At 47.0% G+C, this 23,107-nt stretch overlaps 1 protein-coding gene across 4 annotated transcripts in view; it reads right to left on the reverse strand.

Annotated features, from left to right (window-relative positions):
• TRAF5 (TNF receptor associated factor 5) overlaps positions 1–23,107 on the reverse strand; it is a 46,535-nt gene that overhangs the window by 15,922 nt on the left and 7,506 nt on the right. For 2 of the 4 annotated variants that reach the window (XM_036822906.1, XM_036822926.1), the window contains exons 2-3: positions 1,733–1,951; positions 686–743 (exon numbers count right to left, since the gene is read on the reverse strand). In XM_036822906.1, coding sequence (XP_036678801.1) covers positions 686–743; positions 1,733–1,950 — 276 coding nt within the window. In that variant the 5' untranslated portion in view covers position 1,951. Of the gene's footprint in view, positions 1–685; positions 744–1,732; positions 1,952–15,447; positions 15,594–23,107 lie in introns of all 4 variants that reach the window. The other 2 variants (XM_036822908.1, XM_036822918.1) reach the window with 2 other exon arrangements.

Below are 23,107 nucleotides of genomic sequence, written 5' to 3' on the forward strand. Positions count from 1 at the left end.
GCCAAGCACATGAAAAAATGCTCAGCGTCATTAATCATTAGAGAATCAAAACCACGACATACCTCTTCATACCAACTAGGAAGACTATAATCAAAAAGATGGACCACAACGTATTTTGGTAAGGATGTGAAGAAGTTAGAACTCTCATACCTTGCTGGTAAGAATGTAAAATGGTGCAGCTGCTTTGGAAACTAGCCTGGCAGTGCCTCAGAATGTTAAACATAGAGCTACCATGAGACCCAGTCATTCCACTCCTAGGCACACACCCCAGAAACATGTACACTTTAAAGGCAAATTTTATGGCAAATGCATTGTATCTCAATAAAGCTATTGTTAGACATAATAATAATAAAAGAAAGTTTTAGAGACTAAACAGTTGAGAAAGTGATTCCAGGAAGCAGGGTGTTTCATTTCTGCAAGTGACTCACGGTAACTGGAGCTAGTACAGGAAGAGGGTAAAGAAGAAGTGGGAGAAGAATCCTGGGGGGGTCAGTAAGGACTCAAACTGGCCTCTCTCAAAGAGGGGTGGGAGGGGGGTCCCACCTTACCCCACAGTAGAGGAATATGGACTCCAAGGAAGCTCCCCCTCCTGCTCTCCTGCTCCAACTTCTCTGTCCAGTTCAACCCAGGACACTGGCTGTTCCATCACCCAGAGAACTGCTAACCCAAAGCATGATTATCTTACCTCCTGAGATTTGATCACCTCCTTATCTACAGGGCAGAGTGGGACTGCGTTTAATTCTCTGGAAAGAAAAATCAAAATGAAGCCAGAATTAAGGGTTGACCTCAACAGACCATCCAAGAGCAGCCCCAGCGCTTCAGCCACGCCTGACCCCTTGAAGTTCCCCCTGAGCAGGCCAGGCCCTGTCTTTATTCATGCTGTTCCCTCCTCCCAGAAGGAGCCCCCCAGTACCCCAACTTCAGCACCTCCTCAGTCTGCCTGAGAAACTCCCATTCATCCTCCAGGACGTGAGTCAAAGAGGGAGTCCCGCAGACAGAGTCAAATGTCCTCTGCCAACGTTCCCTCGGCAGTCCTATGCTATCACACTCTACCCCAACTTGCACCTTCACTAGAACAGAAGATTCTAGAGGGTCCTGTGTCACACTGGACCTCCAGCTCTTCACCTCTGTGCACTAGAGCTTGGTTTAGCGAGGTGTCTGGAACACACAGGTGCTGAATGAACGAACCCAGGAATGAATGAGAAGGTGCTGTAATAACCCCCTTTCCAAGCTTGGGAGGGTACAACTTCCGTGGCGTCCCTGTATAAACCCCCAAAGCCTGCTTCCATGTCTCTCCTGGCCTCCACCTCAAAATGGCACAACCCAGCTTCCGGGGAGTCGACAGAGTATCCATGGCAGCAAGGAACCTTCCAGATGCGACACCACCTCTGCCTCAAGGTAAGGAAAGGTCAGGGCGCCTACAGGAAAGACCCCCATGAGATACAGGTCCTTCCTCACATGGACTGTGCACCGAGGTTTGCCTTCGTGTGCAAAACAGGTGTGGTCTGAATTTTCAGGAAAGGTGACTATCAATAAGACGGAAAAAAATGAAGATTACTCCTCAGGCTCTCAGAGAAGGGCGCTGGGAGAGCCCGTCCTCATATTCGTGGTTCTGTGGCCAAACACAGCAATTCCCGAGACCACGATTACAGTTGAGTGGCCACAGATGACACGTAGATCCCAGGAACAGCCCTGTCCGCTTCTGGTGGGAGCGCAGGCCCTGAGCGCTCACCTCAGGGACAGGATGCAGTGCTGGCAGAAGCGGTGCCCACAGCCCGTCTGGTGGGGGTTGTGAAGCACTGAGCGGCAGAAGGCACATCTGTAGCGCTCTTCCAGCTGCTCCACAAACTGGTACTCTGCATCCGGCTCAAAGTCCAAAGACATGGAGTTGCCAGAATTCTGGCGGAAGAAGCCACAGGGGACACCTCCTTGCTCCTCAGAACAAGCCATTCTGGGGGATCAGGAGAAGAGAAGGAAAATTCAGTGTGCAAACACCACAGCAACTACAGCCATCAGGTGTTTGAATCATCTGTTCCCTGATTAGTGAATATCACCCACAGGGTCCTTCTGTTATGACTTTGTAACCATAGTAACAACCTCCTGCCACTAGAGGGCTCCTGCAGAGGGGAGGTGGCTTTGGGGCGCTCAGCGGGAGGCTGGACCAGATAACTTCTAGCAGGATTCAGTGAGACTTCAGCCCATTGTCCATCAACAGGATGCTAAATTATCCTTCAGTGTGGCTACATGCTTGGGCAAAATATAGCCAGGTGTTAACTACATTCTGAGTAAACTCTGGTTGTGGATTTTTCTTCCACTCAGTTGAGAAAATTGAAACAAACGTTTTGTTAACATTTTTTAGAAGCAAGAACTTTGTATACCAATACATTCCGTGCAAAATATATAAATACATCACCACCACCAAGCCACACCATTTCTCACCTGAGCTAAATAAAAGCCCATTAACTGCTTTCCCTCCAATCCATTCTCCATACTATAGCCAGGGTGATACTTTCAAAATACAAGTATGATGGAAGATTATCTCTCCTCATCATTCAGTGGCTTCCCAGTGCTCTTAGGTTAAAGCCCATGGTGCTAAGCAGGCTACAAGAATGCATCCTCCCCACCCAGTAGCATCCTGGACCTCTCCTCCTCTTGCTTCCTGCACTCCAACCACACAGGCCTTCTTTTAGTTCTTCTAATACATCATGCTGTCTTCTGCCACAGGGCCTTTGCACAAGCTGTTGCCTCCATGCTTCCCCTATCCCCTTCCAGGCCTCCTCATTTAGTTAACTCATATTCATGCTTCAAATTTCATTGCAAGCTTCATATTCTCAGGTAAGCCTTTTCTTCTCCCCCTGGTCTAACAGCAGGAGATCTACTCATCAGTCTGTAAAACATGCAAGGCTTCCAGGGAGTGGCTAGGGGATAAAGGTAAGTGTGTGGGGGGGTGGATTTTTTGCTTATAATCCTTTTGAATTTTTGAATATAGATATATTACCCATCCAAAAATTTAAAAAATATACAAAACCAAAAAACCATTCATCCACGGCTATATCTGTCATAGAACCAGGTTCCATTCCTTCAGAGCAACGCTTGATTTGAGATTGGACACGCATTTGTGTGATTATTTTATTTATATCTATGCTCCTCAGTGACGCACAGATAGCATCTGGTCTTGCTCACTGTTGCGTTTCCAGCCCTTGGCACTAAGCCAGGCGTGGAGAACAATTCAGCTATTTGTTGAGTTAATGTTATTCAATGGACTTTTTGTGAGATCCTCAGCAGGGCAGCTCTAAGTAGTACTGGCCTCTAACATAGTAATTCTTTTTTTTTTTTTCTAATAGGTGAGGGAAATTCAGAGGTGCAAACTTCCAGTTACAAAATAAATGAGTCATAACATAGTGATTCTTAACCTTTTCTGATCAAGGACTTCCCCTGGCTTTGAAAATTTGATGAAAACTCTAGACCTTGTCCCTATAAAATAGCACACACACCTTACATGTGTACCCTTAAGGACCCTTGGGATCCCCATCAGTGGTCCCCAGGTTAACAACAGTCTGTCTCCCCTGCAGGCATGCTGCTACTTTTGGCACAGTGCCATATGTGGTGGTTTCAGTGTCTGCAAACAGTGAAAGGATGGGTGGTCCTTGGGGGTGACATCCCTCCATGTGGCTGTGGTACAGGAAGGCTTGGCCTTCAGGCTTGCCTGCTTTGGCTTGTTCTTGGGATCCCTCATGATTCTCCTGGAGCTGACAAGTTCAGCTGGGCCTGGGAGCAGCTGTGTGGCCTGACCACGTAGGCAAGAGATGGGTTGCCCCATTCAACCCTAAGCTCTGCCCAGGTCAGCTGCTGAGTCCGGGCTGTAGCCTGGATGAATGGAGCAGAGGAAGCAACTGGCCTCTTTCAGTAAATAAAGCTTTCTCTCTGGAGAAGCCCAGCAGACCAGGGGATTTCTTTCTTTATCCTGGGGTTTGAGACCAAAGCCCCATGTTTTCCTCCCTGCATGTTTCCTGCAGAATTTCAAGGGTGGTAGGTGAGCAGAACAAGATGTGATTGTCCCCACTTTAACGTTGTTTACTCTTGAGATTTAACAAAAAAGTTTTAATTATGATGATGAAGAGGCACAGCACTTGATGTACACACACAACCTAATAACCAAGACTCACCTTTCTCTCAGAGAAGGGGGAGAACCTATTCCAAACTGCCCTAATCTGTCCTGTGTCCTCTAGTCCCAAGGGAGGAGGACAATTCACGTCCTGTGCCCCTGTAGGATTCTCTCTCAAGATCACACTCATGTCTATGTCACAGAGCATCTAAATTTGGACCCTCAGAGATATACCCTAAAGCAGCAGGCCTGTTGAGCCCCCAGAACAAGGGAGTAGGATGTACAAAACTCAGTTTGGGTTCCCCTCCACTACATTCTATCCTCTTTCCTAGCACAAGAATTTAATGTGCTCATCTGTGTCTCTGTCTGTCTTTCTCTACCTTCCACTCAATTTTGCTATGAACCAAAAACCACTCTACAGAATAACATCTTTTAAAAAATGTGAGGACAACTAGGGCACCTACTAGGCACTGGTGAGGGACCACAGACACCTAAGGGCACAGGAGGAACCCCCAGCAACCAGTGGTTTCAATTATAGGTTTATTTTTCCTAATATATTTTTTATCTTTCTTATTTTACTTTGTTCTTTATTCTTTGATATCGTACTGCTCCTTTTTTTCTTTCTTTCATTCATTCTTTCTTTTTTTTTTTTTAACCACACCATGAAGCTTGTGAGATCTTGGTTCCCAGGCCGGAGGTCGGGCCTGAGCTCCTGTGGTGGGAGCTCTGAATCCAAACTGCTGGACTAACAGAGAACCTCAGACCCCAGGGAATATTAATCAGAGTGAGGCCTCTGGGAGGTCCTCATCTCAGTACCAAGACCTGACTCTATCCAACTGCCTGCAAACTCCAGGGCTGGATGTCTCAGGCCAAAAAACCAGTAAGACAGGAATACAGCACCACCCATCAAAAAAAAAAAAAAAAAAAAATGACAAAAAATATGTTACAGACGAAGGAGCAAGGTAAAAACCTACAAGACAAAATAAATGAAGATGAAATAGGCAACCTACCTGAAAACAAATTCAGGGTAATGATAGTAAAGATGATCCAAAATTAAAAATACTCTAGAAGGAATCAGTAGCAGAATAACTGAAACAGAAAAACGGATAAGTGAGCTGGGGGATAAAATGGTGGAAATAACTGCCAGGGAGCAGAATAAAGAAAAAAGAATGAAAAGAATTGAGGACAGTCTCAGAGACATCTGGAACAACATTAAATGCACCAACATTTGAATTATAGGGGTCCCAGAAGAAGAAGAGAAAAAGAAAGGGTCTGAGGAAATATTTGAAGAGATTATAGTCGAAAACTTCCCTAAGATGGGAAAGGAAATAGTCAAGTCCAGGAAGCACAGAGAGTACATAAAGGATAAACCCAAAGAGAAACATGCCGAGACATATTAACCAAACTATCAAAAATTAAATACAAAGAAAAAAATATTAAAAGTAGCAAGGGAAAAGCAACAAATAACATACAAGGGAATTCCCATAAGGTTAACAGCTGATCGTTCAGCAGAAACTGTGCAAGCCAGAAGGGAGTGGCAGGAAATATTTCAAGTGATGAAAGGGAAAAACCTACAACCAAGATTATGCTACCTAGCAAGGACCTCATTCAGATTTGATGGAGAAATTAAAATCTTTACAGACAAGCAAAAGTTAAGAGAATTCAGCACCACCAAACCAGCTTTACAACAAATGCTAAAGGAACTTCTCTAGGCAGGAAACACAAGAGAAGGAAAAGACCTACAAAAACAAAGCCAAAACAATTAAGAAAATGGTAGTAGGAACATACATATCTATAATCACCTTAAATGTAAATGGATTAAACACTCCAACCAAAAGACACAGACTGGCTGAATGGATACAAAAACAAGACCCATATATATGCTGTCTACAAGAGACCCACTTCAGACCTAGGGACACATACAGACTGAAAGTGCGGGGATGGAAAAAGATATTCCACGCAAAAGGAAAATCAGAAGAAAGCTGGAGTAGCATTTCTCATATCAGACAAAATAGACTTTAAAATAAAGACTATTACAGGAGACAAAGAAGGACAATACATAACAATCAAGGGATCAATCCAAGTAGAAGATATAACAATCGTAAATATTTATGCACCCAACATAGGAGCACCTCCATACGTAAGGCAAATGCTAACAGCCATAAAAGGGAAATCGACAGTAACACAATCATAGTAGGGGACTTTAACACCCCACTTTCACCAATGGACAGATCATCCAAAATGAAAATAAATAAGGAAACACAAGCTTTAAATGACACATTAAACAAGGTGGACTTAATTGATATTTATAGGCCATTCCATCCAAAAACAACAGAATACACTTTCTCCTCAAGTGCTCATGGAACATTCTCCAGGATAGACCATATCTTGGGTCACAAATCAAACCTTGGTAAATTTTTAAAAATTGAAATTGTATCAAGTATCATTTCCGACCACAATGTTATGAGACTAGGTATCAATTACAGGAAAAAAAAAACTGTAAAAAATACAAATACATGGAGGCTAAACAATACACTACTAAATAACCGAGAGATCACTGAAGAAATCAAAGAGGAAATCAAAAAATACCTAGAAACAAATGACAATGAATACAGAACGGCACAAAACCTATGGAAGGCAGCAAAAGCAGTTCTAAGAGGGAAGTTTATAGCAATACACTCCTACCTCAAGAAACAAGAAAAATCTCAAGTAAACAACCTAACCTTACACCTAAAGCAATTAAAGAAAGAAGAACAAAAAAACCCCAAAGTTAGCAGAAGGAAAGAAATCATAAAGATCAGATCAGAAATAAATGAAAAAGAAATGAAGGAAACAATAGCAAGGACCAATAAAACTAAAAGCTGGTTCTTTGAGAAGATAAACAAAATTGATAAACCATTAGCCAGACTCATCAAGAAAAAAAGGGAGAAGACTCAAACCAACAGAAGTAGAAATGAAAAAGGAGAAGTAACAACTGACACTGCAGAAATTCAAAGGATCATGAGAGATTACTACAAGCAACTGTATGCCAATAAAATGGGCAACCTGGAAGAAATGGACAAATTCTTAGAAATGCACAACCTTCCGAGGCTGACCCAGGATGAAAGAGAAAATATAAACAGACCAATCACAAGCACTGAAGTTGAAACTGTGATTAAAAATCTTCCAACAAACAGAAGTCCAGGACCAGATGGCTTCACAGGCAATTCTATCAAACATTTAGAGAAGAGCTAACACCTATCCTTCTCAAACTCTTCCAAAATATAGCAGAGGGAGGAACACTCCCAAAATCATTCTACGAGGCCACCATCACCTGGATACCAAAACCAGACAAAGATGTCACAAAAAAAGAAAACTACAGGCCAGTATCACTGATGAACATAGATGCAAAAATCCTCAACAAAATACTAGCAAACAGAATCCAACAGCACACCAAAAGGATCAAACACCATGATCAAGTGGGGTTTATCCCAGGAATGCAAGGACTCTTCAATATACGCAAATCAATCAATGTGATACACCATATTAACAAACTGAAGGATAAAAAACCATATGATAATCTCAATAGATGCAGAAAAAGCTTTCGACAAAATTCAACACCCACTTATGATAAAAACTCTGCAGAAAGTAGGCACAGAGGGAACTTACGTCAACATAATAAAGGCCATATATGACAAACCCACAGCCAACATCATTCTCAATGGTGGAAAACTGAAACCATTTGCTCCAAGATCAGGAACAAGACAAGGTTGCCCACTCTCACCACTATTATTCAACATAGTTTTGGAAGTTTTAGCCACAGCAATCAGAGAAGAAAATGAAATAAAAGGAATCCAAACTGGAAAAGAAGAAATAAAGCTGTCACTGTTTGCAGGTGACATGATACACTACATAGAGAATCCTAAAGATGCTACCAGAAAACTACTAGAGCTAATCAATGAATTTGGTAAGGTAGCAGGATACGAAATTAATGCACAGAAATCTGTTGCATTCCTATACACTAATGATGAAAAAATCTGAAAGAGAAATTAAAGAAACACTCCCATTTACCACTGCAACAAAAAGAATAAAATACCTAGGAATAAACCTACCTAAGGAGACAAAACGCCTGCATGCAGAAAACTATAGGACACTGATGAAAGAAATTAAAGATGATACAAAGAGAGGGAGAGATATACCATGCTCTTGGATTGGAAGAATCAACATTGTGAAAATGACTATACTACCCAAAGCAATCTACAGATTCAGTGCAATCCCTCTCAAACTACCAACAGCATTTTCCACAGAACTAGAACAAAAAATTTCACAATTTGTATGGAAACACAAAAGACCCCGAATAGCCAAAGCAATCTTGAGAAAGAAAAACGGAGCTGGAGGAATCAGGCTCCCTGACTTCAAACTATACTACAAAGCTACAGTAATCAAGACAGTATGGTACTGACACAAAAACAGAAATATAGATCAATGGAACAGGATAGAAAGCCCAGAGATAAACCCATGCACATATGGTCACCTTATTTTTGATAAAGGAGGCAAGAATATACAATGGAGAAAAGACAGCCTCTTCAATAAGTGGTGGTGGGAAAACTGGACAGCTACATGTAAAACAATGAAATTAGAACACTCCCTAACACCATACACAAAAATAAACTCAAAATGGATTAAAGACCTAAATGTACGGTCAGACACTACAAAACTCTTAGAGGAAAATATAGGCAGAACATCTATGACATAAATCACAGCAAGATCCCTTTTGACTCACCTCCTAGAGAAATGGAAATAAAAACAAAAATAAACAAATGGGAGCTAATGAAACTTAAAAGTTTTTGCACAGCAAAGGAAACCATAAACAAGACGAAAAGACAACCCTCAGAATGGGAGAAAATATTGGCAAATGAAGCAACTGACAAAGGATTAATCTCCAAAATTTACAAGCAGCTCAGGCAGCTCAATATCAAAACAACAAACAACCCAATCCAGAAATGGGCAGAAAATCTAAATAGACATTTCTCCAAAGAAGATATACAAATTGCCAACAAACACACGAAAGGATGCTCAACATCACTAATCATTAGAGAAATGCAAATTGAAACTACAATGAGGTATCACCTCACACCAGTCAGAATGGCCATCATCAAAAAATCTACAAACAATAAATGTTGGAGAGGGTGTGGAGAAAAGGGAACCCTCTTGCACTGTTGGTGGAAATGTAAATTGATACAGCCACTATGGAGAATAGTATGGAGGTTCCTTAAAAATCTAAAAACAGAACGACCATATGACCCAGCAATCCCACTACTGGGCATATACCCTGAGAAAACCATAATTCAAAAAGACACATGCACCCCAATGTTCATTGCAGCACTATTTACAATAACCATGATGTGGAAGCAACCTAAGTGTCCATCGACAGATGAATGGATAAAGAAGATGTGGCACATACATACAACGGAATCTTACTCAGCCATAAAAAGAAACGAAATTGAGTTATTTGTAGTGAGGTGGATGGACCTAGAGTCTGTCATACAGAGTGAAGTAAGTCAGAAAGAGAAAAACAAATACCGTATGCTAACACATACATATGGAATCTAAAAATAAACAAACAAACAAAAAAAACGGTTCTGGAGAACCTAGGGGCAGGACAGGAAAAAAGATGCAGACGTAGACAATGGACTTGACGACACAGGGATGGGGAAGGGTAAGCTGGGACGAAGTGAGAGAGTAACACTGACGTATATACACTACCAAATGTAAAATAGATAGCTAGTGGGAAGCAGCTGCATAGCACAGGGAGGTCAGCTCGGTGCTTTGTGACCACCTAGAGGGGTGGGATAAGGAGGGTGGGAGGGAGACGCAAGAGGGAGGAGATATGGGGATCTATGTATGCATATGGCTGATTCACTTTGTTATACAGCAGAAACTAACACAACATTGTAAAGCAATTATACTCCTATAAAAATGTTAAAAAAAAAATTTGAGGACTCCCAAAGAGTTTTTGCTTATGTCGGTTATATTTATTAATATTTACCATATTTGAGAATAAAATTGAGGAATTAAAGAAAATATTTGTTTATTAATTCACTTTAAGATAATAATGAGCCAATTATATGTTAACATAAATAATATTTTTATGAAAAATAATCATTTTCCAAAAGAAAAAAGATTAGTGAGAAGAGTGGCTTTTTTTTTTTTTTTTACATTTTTGCACATCTCTGTTTGGGCTTAAGAGAAGATAGCTGGATTCTCTTATCTACACTGCATTCAGTCTGTTGCATTATCACATGTCATGTAGCTTCTGGAAAACACCACTGTATACTCATTAAAGCAGAGTAAAGGTGGAAAATGACATCTTAGTATTCTTATGCCGATAGTTTTGCCCATGCAGATCCCCTGAAAGGGTCTCAGGGAGCCCCAGGCAGTGGTGTGGTGGTAAATGCTTAACAGTCTGCTCTCCTTGGGGAAAAATTCCAAGTCAAAGTTGTCAATTCTGTGCCTGAACATACCTGAATGATGCAAGAGCCCATTAGCTGTAGGAAGCCCATGTCCCAGTAAGAGCTGCTCCAGCACCCCGGGGCCCCTGAAGCCCACTTTTGGGACCATTGGTCTATCAGGCTGCCCGGTGGCCTGCTCCTTGTCAGTCTTTGTACTGGCAGGCCCAGCATGTGACCCTCACAGATCCTTGCTCCTGCTGGATGGCCAGTGGAGGACAGGACACCCCGGCCACACTCTCCCTACCACTGTGTGTCTTACCCGGCCCTGGTCAGCAGGCCTAAGTCATCCGCTGACCTTGTTCACTCTCCAGTGTTGTCTTGTCCAATATTTGTTTTTTATGCAATCGAGTTTTTAATCTCACTAGATACAAAAAAATAAGCACTTGGGCTTTGCTCTACAATATGGACTTGAGATGTTTCAGGGCGATGTTCTTATACAGAAACCGAGCAGGGAAGTTTCCCAGGGCAGGGTCTGTCTCCATCTTCTGAAGCTCCTTCAGGCCTGTGACTCAGCTCCAAAAATGGAATCAATGCACTGTGCTGGCTGACATTAGAGAGCCCCAATAATACAACTATAAAGGCTGACGTTTCTTTGTCTAACAAATATATTTCTCTAACCAATTCAACATTTCCAGCTGGTACTCTGTCATTCCCAGGCTGCTATTTAGTGGAAATAAGAGCTCCATTTTATTAAAATCTTTCCCCTCTGGGCTTAATAGCTTATGTAACAGGAACAGCAAAAGATTTCGGTTCTTATAAATAAGAAAAAAAAATCATCAAAATTACTATTAGAGCGTATATATCTCCTTACTGCAGTAAACTGTGTCTATTCCTGCCATTGATGGAATCATAATGGTCCTCTTGCTGAAGAGTTATTAACTCAAACCAAGAAAGACAAGAGAAGATCATATCCCATCTGCTACCTAAGAACTCTTATTGAGTTTCTTTTAAATGCCATTTTTAAGCTTCGTAAGTTGATGCATCTTTTCCCTGAGAATTTTCTAGAAATTCCAAAGAAAGGCTAGGATGTCACGATTTAAAATATTCCCTCCCTCCCTCCCTCCCTTCCTCCCTTCCCTCCTTCCTTCCTTCCTTTCCTCCTTTCTTCCTTTTTTTGAGAAGCTTTGTCATGTACTTTAATATCTGGTATATCTAGGCCCTCAACCTGACCCCACTGTTCCCCTTTACTTAGATATTTCTTCTGACTCATTTTTGGGGAACACATAATACATAATCTAACATTCTGAAGCAGCATGCGTTTGGCTTTTCCTTACAATAAAAAGGACACACGTCTAGCAGAATTCAGTCTCGGGTTTAACCCAAAAAGAAGGAAGGTCCTTGTCTGTCTGTCCACACTACTTCCACAGTCTCCCAGCATCTTGTATAGATTAATGAAGGTTTGGAAAACTCAGGAATGCTTTTATGTATTATATTTCACCTCATAGCACATAAGCCCAGGAACTGTCTTCAGGGTTTTCAAGTTCTGATTCTTGAAAGTTCAAGATCAAATCCCAGAGTGAAAAGGGTACAGGGCCAGAGACCTGGGCTCAACTCCTGCTCTGCCCACCAGCTGTGACCCCGTGGGAAGACACTCCCACAGATCCCTTGTTTGTATATCCCTGCACACACTCAGCATGTACTTGTCCTGGGTTGGGTCCTGAGAATGCGGAGACCTGTGACAACACATCTGCCCTTGAGGGTCTCCAAGCAGAGCAGAGGAAATCAGACCCAGGAATAATATATGGCAATACCCTCCTGGCTAGTCCCCCCAAGAGAGATTTAAACAAGCTGCTGGAGCCCAGATGAGGGGTAGCTAATGCTTTCTGAGGTGTCTGTGCTGATTCCAGAGAGGAGAAAACATCTCCACTGGTCTTGAAGAAGGAGGAAGCATTTTCTAAATGAAGGAGATAAAACAATTTCCCAGAGGGTATCACAAAGTTCAGGAACAGTTAATGATCAACTGTAGCTGAAGTGGAATTAGGGGAACACGCCAGTCATCCGCCTGTTTGCTCTCAGATCCATCCTCTGCCCTGCCTCTGCCCTGGTCTGCATCATCAAGGGGGTTGGCCCCCCAAAACTGTGTTTCCAGGGTCCCCTGGCTTCTGGCTCCATTCAGCCAATGAGAGACACTGGCAGGAGGCTGCAGGGTAGGAGGAAGGGAGCAGTAGACCATTTCTCCTTCATCCCTCAGTGTTAGGCAGCATCTCAACAGTGACCGGGCTCCTCCACGGCTTTAATCCCCACCAACGGCCCCTCTGTCTGTGGACTAGCTCCACCAGGCAGGTCCCTGGCTCCCAAGCTCTGGAAACACCATCTCCTCTCTTCGTACCTTCCGCTGCAGAGAGGGTGGGCAGCTTCCCGCTATGAGTCATCTTGGAGTTGCCTCACTCCGAGTGTCCTGTTTGGCTTCCTGGTTTTGCCATCCCCTGTGCAACTAAATTCCCAGCTGGGAACACCTAGAAAGGTCTCTGTGAGATGTGTGTGTGGAAAGAGGGGAAGAGCACATTGTGAAGAGCCCTGAGTGTAGGCTGGTCAGGAAGTCCAGTTTTCACTCCATGGTTTTCATCTCTTTAGGGATGACAGACATAAAGGACAGGCCCAAGTGGGGAGTTGAGGGGAAGAAGCAACTAAAACAGACCAAAGGAGGAATGACGACGGCCCGATCTAAGGCAGGGGCAAAGAGAAGCTATGTTCGTGAGGCATTCTTGAGAGAAAATGCATAGATTCAGAAATGGGTTTGATAGAAGGGCCGAGTGAGAGGACATGGAGAATGACTCCCAGGTTCCAGTTTGGAGGGCTGAGTAAATGATGGCACCAATGGGAGAGGATGAAGGAGAGAAGAAAGTGCAGGATGCCGGGAGGAGACATATCCAGTTTGGAGGGCTGAGTAAATGATGGCACCAATGGGAGAGGATGAAGGAGAGAAGAAAGTGCAGGATGCCGGGAGGAGACATATCCAGTTTGGAGGGCTGAGTAAATGATGGCACCAATGGGACAGGAAGAAGGAGAGAAGAAAGTGCAGGATGCCGGGAGGAGACATATCCAGGTTGGAGGGCTGAGTAAATGATGGCACCAATGGGAGAGGATGAAGGAGAGAAGAAAGTGCAGGATGCCGGGAGGAGACATATCCAGGCTGGGGTGCCTTAGGGACAGTCTTAGAGGAATGGGGGTGACTCAGACCAGCTGACATCTAACATCTCTTCCAGAATAAATTATATGATTCTGAGGAATGGCCACGTTTTCTTTGTGGTATCAATAATTGTTTTAACACTGCCCAAGGCGCTAATTTTTTTTTTTTTTTTACTTTGCAAGTAATTTGGTTGTCATTTTAGTGATGACATTTGACATAACAGGTTTAGATCTATGTCAGGAACGTAAGGTCTAGAGAGATAAGGCATCCCAGAGAGACAGCAGCACATGAACTCCTGGAAGCTAGTACTGGGGTCTGCTGTCTGGTCCTTCCCCATCACACCCACTGCTACAGCACAGTCTCGTGTTTCTCCCTATTTGGGATTTAATCAGTGCTGCTTACCCCAAAGTAACTCCCATTCAGCCTGTGTGACCTTCCACCCACTACTAGGTCTGAGATCCCTACTGCTAATGACTGGATTTGACAGCAGTTCTTAGGGTCCAGGGGGTGTTGTTAAATGTACCTTGGTGCCTGGATGGGGGAGTCTGAGGACTGTGGGAGGGGCCTGCAGCCCTTCCCGAGGCCCCTTTGTAAGAAAGGGTACTGACGGTCAAGAGAGATTGCTTCCTTTGGGAGGTGAGACTTCCAGGGCCCGGGTGATAAGATGGGGGCACAAAGGCTGGCCAGGTGCCCCAGGGTGGTCCTTGAGCCAAGGGCAACAGATGGGTAACAACACACCAGCCCATGAAGCTGCCAGTTATAGGGTGGGCTGCCAGAAGGCAAACAGCCCATTTCTCAGTTCTGTTCAGGCCTCGCCAGGACCTTAAGAAGCCGACTCCCCGAGGCTCACATTTGGCAACAGGGGACAGGTGCAAATATGTTATTCCCCAAACCCACCCGAGACCCAGTGACAGGTCCTGGGCTTAAGTTAAAGGAGGGGAGATGGTGGTTAGTGATGAGGAAAAGTTAAAATGTGAAATCCCAAGATGCGGTGACTCAGGGAGATGCCCGAACCTGTGCCCTGGGCAGTGATCTAATAGAGAACAGTCTTGGCTTGTATGGCCAGATGCCCACCTGTTGAAGGACAGGCGGTTCCCTTTCTCAAAGTCACATCTGTTCCTTGAATTCTGAGATGCTGCTCTTCCAGGAAGAATGGTTACTACCAGAAAAATGAAAAACAAAACAACAACAACAAAAAAAAAGAAGAAGAAGAAGAAGAGGAGGAGGAGGAGGCAGTAAAAGAGGAAGAAGAAAAAGAAAAGCCCTTTATCTAGCACGTTGCCTCCACTGGCACAGAGAACGGAGATGCACCCCAAGTTGTTGCCAAAGCCTCTGTCTGCAATGGCCCAGAAAGCTCCTGAAGGTGAAACCCCTCAAGACGACTGCTGGCCTCTGCTCCCGCTCAACCTTCTCTTCCTCTCTGCTGTTCCCACAGCCTAACACAACAACACAACCACTGTGTGACCTCCAGGACAGGTTGCTTTTATTTTCATCAACCTTTAACCATGCAGGTTAGACAAAGAGGAAGGGCCTTGGAGAAATGCAGGTGTAACGAGGTCACTTTCCATCAGGTCTAACGTGACGGGGAGACCATGCAGGAAGCAGGTGATCCCACCACAGCCAGATGTGACAACAGCCCCCCAAACCCAACTGTCCCATCCACACGATGGCTGGCTTTGGTGTCTCAGAGGCAGAAGGAGGGTGTCTTTTCTTTTCCTTACACTTTTGCAGAAGAGGGTTTTCTTGGACACGGGATGGAGAATGATGTGGGTATGGTTTTAATTCCTTTGAAGAGAAGTGTGATTTCTCGCCAAGTTGTCAGGAGACCTCTGGTTCCTCATTTTCCCGGGAGTGCAGCAAAGCACTGCTGGTGGAGAGAAGGGAGGGTCAGGGGCTGAAGGGCATTCCTGAGGCCCTCCTGACTCTGTGGCCGCTGCTGCTGTAACGTCAGTCTCGCTCAGGGAAGCCTTGAAGGGAACTCTCTCTCCTGCTTAGAACCATCCAGAGTCCGCCTGGCTCCAGGTGATGCTGCAGAAGACCTCCGAGATTTGCTCTCAGAAGTTAGAGCAGGAGGGAAATAATAAAGACTGCTGATCTTCCCACGCAAGAGCTTCCTCTATAAGAAGCTGTGACTCAAGTCAAAGCTGTGACCCTCCGCCTCAGCTCCACGCCCATGACAGTCCCCACTGCTGTCCGGGTTCGGCTCAGCAAGCTGCCCGAGCGTGGGGCTGTCCTCATTAGTCTTCAGACCTTCAGAGCCAGCCGAGGCCGGGCACAGAGCACTCCATCAACATTTGGTACAGAAGAAGGGAAATGTGGGATGAATGTAAGGCCTCAGTGGAAAAGGGCCGTTGGAAGGAGGGCCATGAAGACAACCTAGGACAAATCAGAATGAGGCAGACGGACGGAAAGGGGGTGATATGAAAAGATGTGAATGGAACCTAAGGGCTGGAACTGGATATGGGTCGCAATTACACTTACTGAGGCGACGTCCAGGCTCAGAGCCAGCGAGTTTATATGCACTGTCTCATTTTCATCCTGACAGCAACCCTACGATGTACACATTATTATTATCATCATCCCCAGTTTCTGAATGAAACATCTCCCAAGTTCACCTGTACTCTGCCCTTGAACAAGCTGGAGGCCCAAATCTTCTGGGTGTTGGGGTAGGAGGTGAGGCCCCATAAAGGTAGTTTGGAAAAGCACAGTTATATTCATTTGATGATCTAAACTGTAACCACATCATCAGATTTGACAATTAGTCTCTCCTAAACTGTTGCCCTCTGGCCCTTTACGTGGCATTTGACACTTCCTTCTCAAAACTCCCCGGGAGGACACGTACCTTTTGGTTCTCCCGAGGCCCAGACCACACCTCCAGGCGGCTCCCCCGACAGGGCTCCCCTGAGGCTGGGTCAGCTCTCTTGCCACAGCTCCCACCCCCCTCATTTGAAAGGCTCCCTCACCGCTTCATCGAGGCACGGGGCTACCATCTCAGACTCCGTTCTCCCTCCCGTCTCCCTTCCTGATGGGCCTTTTCCTCCCACAGACAGGCTCTCAGAAAGTGATGGACATTCCAGCGACCCTGCAAGCCGAGTGACATGGGAGCTGGGATACACAGCCAACGGACAACAGTTCAGATTTAGCTTGGCACTCAGAATTATTTTTAAGCAAGGACTAAGTCAGGCCCCACCCTCCATGGCCTAAGGGTGCTCTAAGGAAAGGGAAGAGGCCGGAGACCACCCTAGGCAGGCTACAGAACAGACGCGCTAAGGAGGATCCCGAAACCTTGGCTTGACCTTTTGGTGACTTTTAGCTACCAAAGGCCAACATCATTGGAGCTGCGCCTCATCTTCCCACACGGCTCACACACACCTCCCATGGCGTTAGGTTCGTATCTCCAAAGCTGACCACAGATGTGTGACATACTGTCAACTGCCAACGGCCCCCAGAGCTCTGGGAGACTCTGTGGCTGGGGCATGAGTCGATGTCCTGGGAAAGGCAGATGGGCAATCCCCTCCTGACCAGCGGTGAGGTCAGCTCTGGCCCAGGCCTGGGGAGGAAGCACACGGGACCGAAGGCGACCCTCTCACCCTAGTCCTGGGGGGAGAAGCTTCCCGAGGTCCGTTACCCCAGGCACACCCCAGAGGGCCAGCCCACACATGGGCAGGCAGCCTAGAGTCCCCTCAGTTCAACTGCTGATGTCGGGCTACTGGGACTGATGGGCTTGATGAGGACGACAGAAGAGGGAAAGCAGGTGGGGAGCCCAGGAACGGGACCCAAGAGAAGCAGACAGAAGCTGAGGAGTGGCTTCCCCCAACAACTGAGCCAGTCAGCTGTGGAAGGACTTAAGGGATCAGCTAGCCAGAAGTTTCACAGTTTTTTTAAGAACAGTGAAACTTATCAAACCAAATCTCACGAAAAACCAAATCAGTAAATAAAGGATTGTACAGAGAACCTGTCTGGTTAAGCAAGGCCTGTTGGGTTGCCTACAATCTACACCCCTCTGGCAGCTCTTTTGGGTAATTGTAGGGGTTCTACAGTTTGGTTTTTTCAAGTTAATAATATACGTACCAGTGCTTTGCGATTTGTACTTTCACATACAGCATCACACCCAGTCCTCACACTAACCCCATAGGAATATCGTGGTCATATTTCTGATGAAGTACTTGAGGCCCCAAGTTGTGAAGTACGTATGTCCCAAATTATACAGCTAACATGTGATGGAGCAGGAACTTGAATCTAGGCTTTCTGACTACAAATCCAGTACTCTTTACTCTGTGTCATGGCCAGAAGAAAAGGCACCGCAACCCAACTGGTACCAAAAGGGAGGTCTTGATGAGAGGCAGTACAGCCTGCTGGTTAGAGACCAGTTCTGGAACCACACCACTGGGGTTCAATCTTTTCTGTCATTCACTTACCTGTGTCACCTTTCTTCATCTGGAAAATAGGACAATAATAGCACCTGCCTCTAAGGCTCAGTTAATATTAAACGTATTAATCTACATAAATTACCAGCACACAGTGGCACAAAAATAAGTGCTTAATACTCATGCTTGTCCATTCTTCACTCCTGGCCAGCATTTATCCAGTGCCTGCTGCATGTAGAGGTCTGAACCTCATTCTATTGTGCGAAGGGGTGCAGTGGGACAGGACCCCAAGTTCCTGTTCCCAAGATGTTTTCAGTCCAGTGGGGAGCATGTCTAGGCACAAAGCACAGCAACAGTTTCCGGAGTGCTTGGGTCCCTGGACGCTCTGCTAAGAATGTGCCCTGGAACATGATAAAAATGCTGGCTTGGACACCTTACCCCAGAGAAACAGACTTCTGCTTTGGGGTACTATTTGTTACAATAGTTTAGCGCGGCCTAATTAACGTTTCAGAATCAGGATCTCCCAGTGGTAGCTAGAAGTCTGCTTTTTTAATAAGTTCTCAGGTTCAATTCTGCAGCCCGTTACAGTGTGAGACGTGCCGAGCTAGACCACCGTGCCAGCTTCCGGGTCACTTTCTCCTTTCTGGCCGCTCACTGCCCCACCTCTCGGGCACCTAGGCTGGTGCTGGACCTCTTCTCTCTTCCATCTACACTTGTGCTCTTGGTGAGCCCATCTCGGCTCCTGCCTTGGATGCCATCTAAGGCTGACAATGCCCTGGTTCCTATCTGCAGCCTGGACCCCCATCCTGAACTCGAGTCATCCCGACTGCCTAGTCCGTGGCTCCGTGTTTGTTCACTGAGCATCTCAAACGTAAGACATCCAGCCCCACCCAGCCTGCTCCTCCTACCGCCTTCCCCCACCTCAGTAAACCAGTGCCGCCAATCACCCTGGTGCTTGGACCAAGAATTCTGGAGTCATCCTTGGCCCCTCTCACTCTCCATCCCACAACACCAAATCCTACTGGCTCTTCCTCCACGCATATCTACCTACTTCTCTCTACTGTCAGCATAACCATCCCAGTCTAAGCCACCGTCATCTCCCCACTGGATAAAGCCCTCGTCTCATAGCTGGTCTCCTCCTCTGCCCCTGTCCCTTTACAGTCTATTCACAACCCAGCAGTCAGAGTGATCCTTTTAAAAACAGAAGTCAGGTATGTCACTCCTCTGCTCCAAGGGCCCCATCTCACTCAGGGTAAAAGCCAGTGTCCTCAGAGTCCTGTGATCTGGCCTCCATCCTCTGTCCCCATTTCCCAGCGCTTTCCTCTGTTCACACACTCCAGTGACACCAGCCTCGCTTCTTCTTGACTAGTAGAAGAGCTTTCTGCGTGCTGCCCCCCTGCCTGGAATGCTCTTCTGCCTGACACCTGAATAGCTTCTTCCTCACTTCCGGTACCTGCCCAGGTGTCACCTCACAAGTGAGGGCTTCACCAACCCACGTGGAATAGCAACATCCCCGGCAGCCCCGTCATCACCTGCTGCATTTTTCTCCAAAGCGCTTATCACCATGTAGCTTGGTATATGCTTGCTTCTTTACTATCTTCCTGCCAGAATATAAGCTTCATGAGGGCAAGAACGTTTCTTCTGTTTCCTGAGGGAGCAGTACTTAGAACAGGGCATATGATAGGCACGCAGTAAGTACTCGTGGGAAGACTGAACAGCAGCCCTACAGTTTCTGCAGAAAGCAGGACAGGCTCTCTCCCAGGGAGCGTGCTTCCCAGGGCCTAACACTTCATCTCAACCGATTCGGAGTCCTGAAATTCTACCGGTCACAGCTAGAGAAGGCAAAGCTGGCTAATGATGGCTGACTTGGGGGGGAGGGGGGTAGTCAGTGTAAGGACGGGGAGGGTCTAGCTATCCGGGGCTGGAAGAATGGAGCCTGAACAGTGCTCCTTACTGCCACCAATGTGAACTAGCCCCTGGGTGAGGTGTCCCAGTGGGCAGCCAGGTGCCTGCGAAAGAGGGAAAATGCTGAGAAGGACTTTTTTCTTCTTTTGCCACAAAAACTTTTACTTAGAAAACAATCATGGAAGAAGTGTTCAAATAATTCAATCTAAGAAGATGTGATAAGAGAGATGGAAAATGAAAATCATTAAACAATTGTCTAAAGGACTAAGGACAATAAAAAAGAATATCATAGAACTAAATCTACAATTATCATAGAACTAAAATCCTAGACAATATCAACATGGCGAGGCGTGGGGAAAGACCAAAGGGACAGAGCAGCACAAAGTATTTGTCTGATTAGAAAGAAAATAAAGATCTTGAGCCCCTCAGTCTTGAGAAGGACTTTTTATTCAAAAAACAGGTACGGGGCCCTCAGCGAGGTGCCTCACAAGGTGCTAGAGATCTAAAATCACATTTGCTGGATTCCTTTTCCAGAGACTTCATCAGGTAACAGAGTTCTGGGCCAGTTTCCCTTTCAGCTCACTCTCTTGTTTTCAACATCTGTTTCACACCTTTCTCTTCTGCACAGACCTTGACCACACTCCCCGTCTCCCCGGGAAACCTCACTTCCTATTGCACAGAAAATAGAAGTTTTCAGACCAGAGATACCTCCACTTCCTGCCACCAGGACTGCATATCCGGCCCCCTGCACAGGGGGCCCCCGCTCTGCCCTTCTTCCGCCCCCCCCCGGGGCCCCCGCAGAGGTGGCCTCTGCACCAGGCCAAGCTCTCCACCTGTCCCAGCCTCCTGCCTCCTCAGGGGTTTTCTGACGGGAAGAGGCTGCTTATCCGTCAGCCTCCCCCTTTCAGCTGGCTCCTTCCATCAGCACTCACACAATCACGAATCTCTCCTGAGATGCAAGCAATCCCCCAAATTCTCGCTCTCATATTTCTCTGAAGTTCGAGCTCTGCTTCCTCTCACAGCCAAACCTCCTGACTCATCCTCCCCCTCACACAGCGGAGTGACTATCTCCACCGGCCTCTCTTCAATCCAACGCTTAGCCCACTCCGGCCTGGCTCACACCCCACCAAGCCCCCCAAACTGCTCTCACCCCGGACCCAGGGGCTCCTGGGTCACTTAAGCCAATGGTCAATTCTCCATCTTCATCTTAAGTGCCTTCCCAGCAACATCTGATGTTAGAGACCCCGACCCCCATCCCGAACCCAAACACACACTTTAAAATATTTTTTCCCCTTTAGCTTCCCTGAAACCACACTGTCCTGGCATCAAAGACCATGTACGAACTAACGACCCCCAAGGTCTCTCTCCACTGCGTCTAGACCCACACATGTTACTGCCTTCCTAGTGTTTCCTTTTCAATGTCTCACAGGCACTCCAAAGCCACCACACCCAAAACGGAACCAACTTTCCCTCTCTCCAATGCTCCCTCTCGGTGAAGGGCCACTTTTTATCTTGCTGTTGCCACCAGACAACTGGTATCATTGCTGGTAGTACCCTCTCTCCTCCCTCACAACCAACCCCCGATTCAGGCCACACCCCCCCTCCCCTGGGCCTCTGCACCAGCCTCCTATTACTCGTCTCCCCTCCTATAGCTGGCCTCCCCTCCCCTCCCCTCCTGTGGCTGGCCTCCCCTCACCTCCCCTCCTGTGGCTGGCCTCCCCTCACCTCCCCTCCTGTGGCTGGCCTCCCCTCACCTCCCCTCCTGTGGCTGGCCTCCCCTCACCTCCCCTCCTGTGGCTGGCCTCCCCTCACCTCCCCTCCTGTGGCTGGCCTCCCCTCACCTCCCCTCCTGTGGCTGGTCTCCCCTCACCTCCCCTCCTGTGGCTGGTCTCCCCTCCCCTCCCCTCCTGTGGCTGGCCTCCCCTCACCTCCCCTCCTGTGGCTGGCCTCCCCTCCCCTCCCCTCCTGTGGCTGGCCTCCCCTCACGTCCCGTCCTGTGGCTGGTCTCCCCTCACGTCCCCTACTGTGGCTGGCCTCCCCTCACGTCCCCTCCTGTGGCTGGTCTCCCCTCACGTCCCCTCCTGTGGCTGGTCTCCCCTCACGTCCCCTCCTGTGGCTGGTCTCCCCGCCCCTCCCCTCTTGTGGCTGGTCTCCCCTCGCCTCCCTTCCTGTGGCTGGTCTCCCCTCACCTCCCCTCCTGTGGCTGGTCTCCCCTCGCCTCCCCTCCTGTGGCTGGTCTCCCCTCGCCTCCCCTCCTGTGGCTGGTCTCCCCTCGCCTCCCCTCCTGTGGCTGGTCTCCCCTCACCTCCCCTCCTGTGGCTGGTCTCCCCTCGCCTCCCCTCCTGTGGCTGGTCTCCCCTCGCCTCCCCTCCTGTGGCTGGTCTCCCCTCGCCTCCCCTCCTGTGGCTGGTCTCCCCTCGCCTCCCCTCCTGTGGCTGGTCTCCCCTCGCCTCCCCTCCTGTGGCTGGTCTCCCCTCACGTCCCCTCCTGTGGCTGGTCTCCCCTCACCCACTCACTCCCCCAATGCATCCCTTACACAGCAGCCTGATTAGCCTCTGAAAAAGCCAAGGTGTTCTCACTCACACAGATTTTCCACAGCCTCCCATTACTCTCACAGTTCCAAACCCTTAACTGAGCTACCATGGTCCCACCCACTTCTCCAGGTTATCTCCCTCCCCACCCCTTATTCTCCAGCCTCTCTGGCCTTTTTGCCATTCCTCACAGGAGAGGAGAGCCTTCCTTCCTTCCAGCCTTCGCCCTAAGGCTGGTCTCCCTTTGCTCAAGCTGCTGTCTCTGCTGGAAACATCCTCTCCTCCCTCCCCCCACTTCTCACGAAACTAAACTCGTCCAAGCCCAGCTTAAGCATCACTATTCAGCTAAGCTTTCACAGGCCTCCTCAGCCAGCTCAGCCCCTTCTTCCTCAGTACACACCCTATTATCACTCTGTACTTCTCCTTCATAGCACGTATGATTACATTCATTTTTAATGTAATTATCTGTCCAGGATTAGTCTGCATGAGCAAATAGAAAGCTGGGCTGGGACTGTGTCTTTTTCAAGGTGCTGGCACAGAGCCGCCACTCAAATATCTGAGTAAATGAATAGCTGCCA

This window comes from Balaenoptera musculus, chromosome 1 (assembly GCF_009873245.2).
Source record: "Balaenoptera musculus isolate JJ_BM4_2016_0621 chromosome 1, mBalMus1.pri.v3, whole genome shotgun sequence".
In the NCBI taxonomy this organism is placed as follows: domain Eukaryota; kingdom Metazoa; phylum Chordata; class Mammalia; order Artiodactyla; family Balaenopteridae; genus Balaenoptera; species Balaenoptera musculus.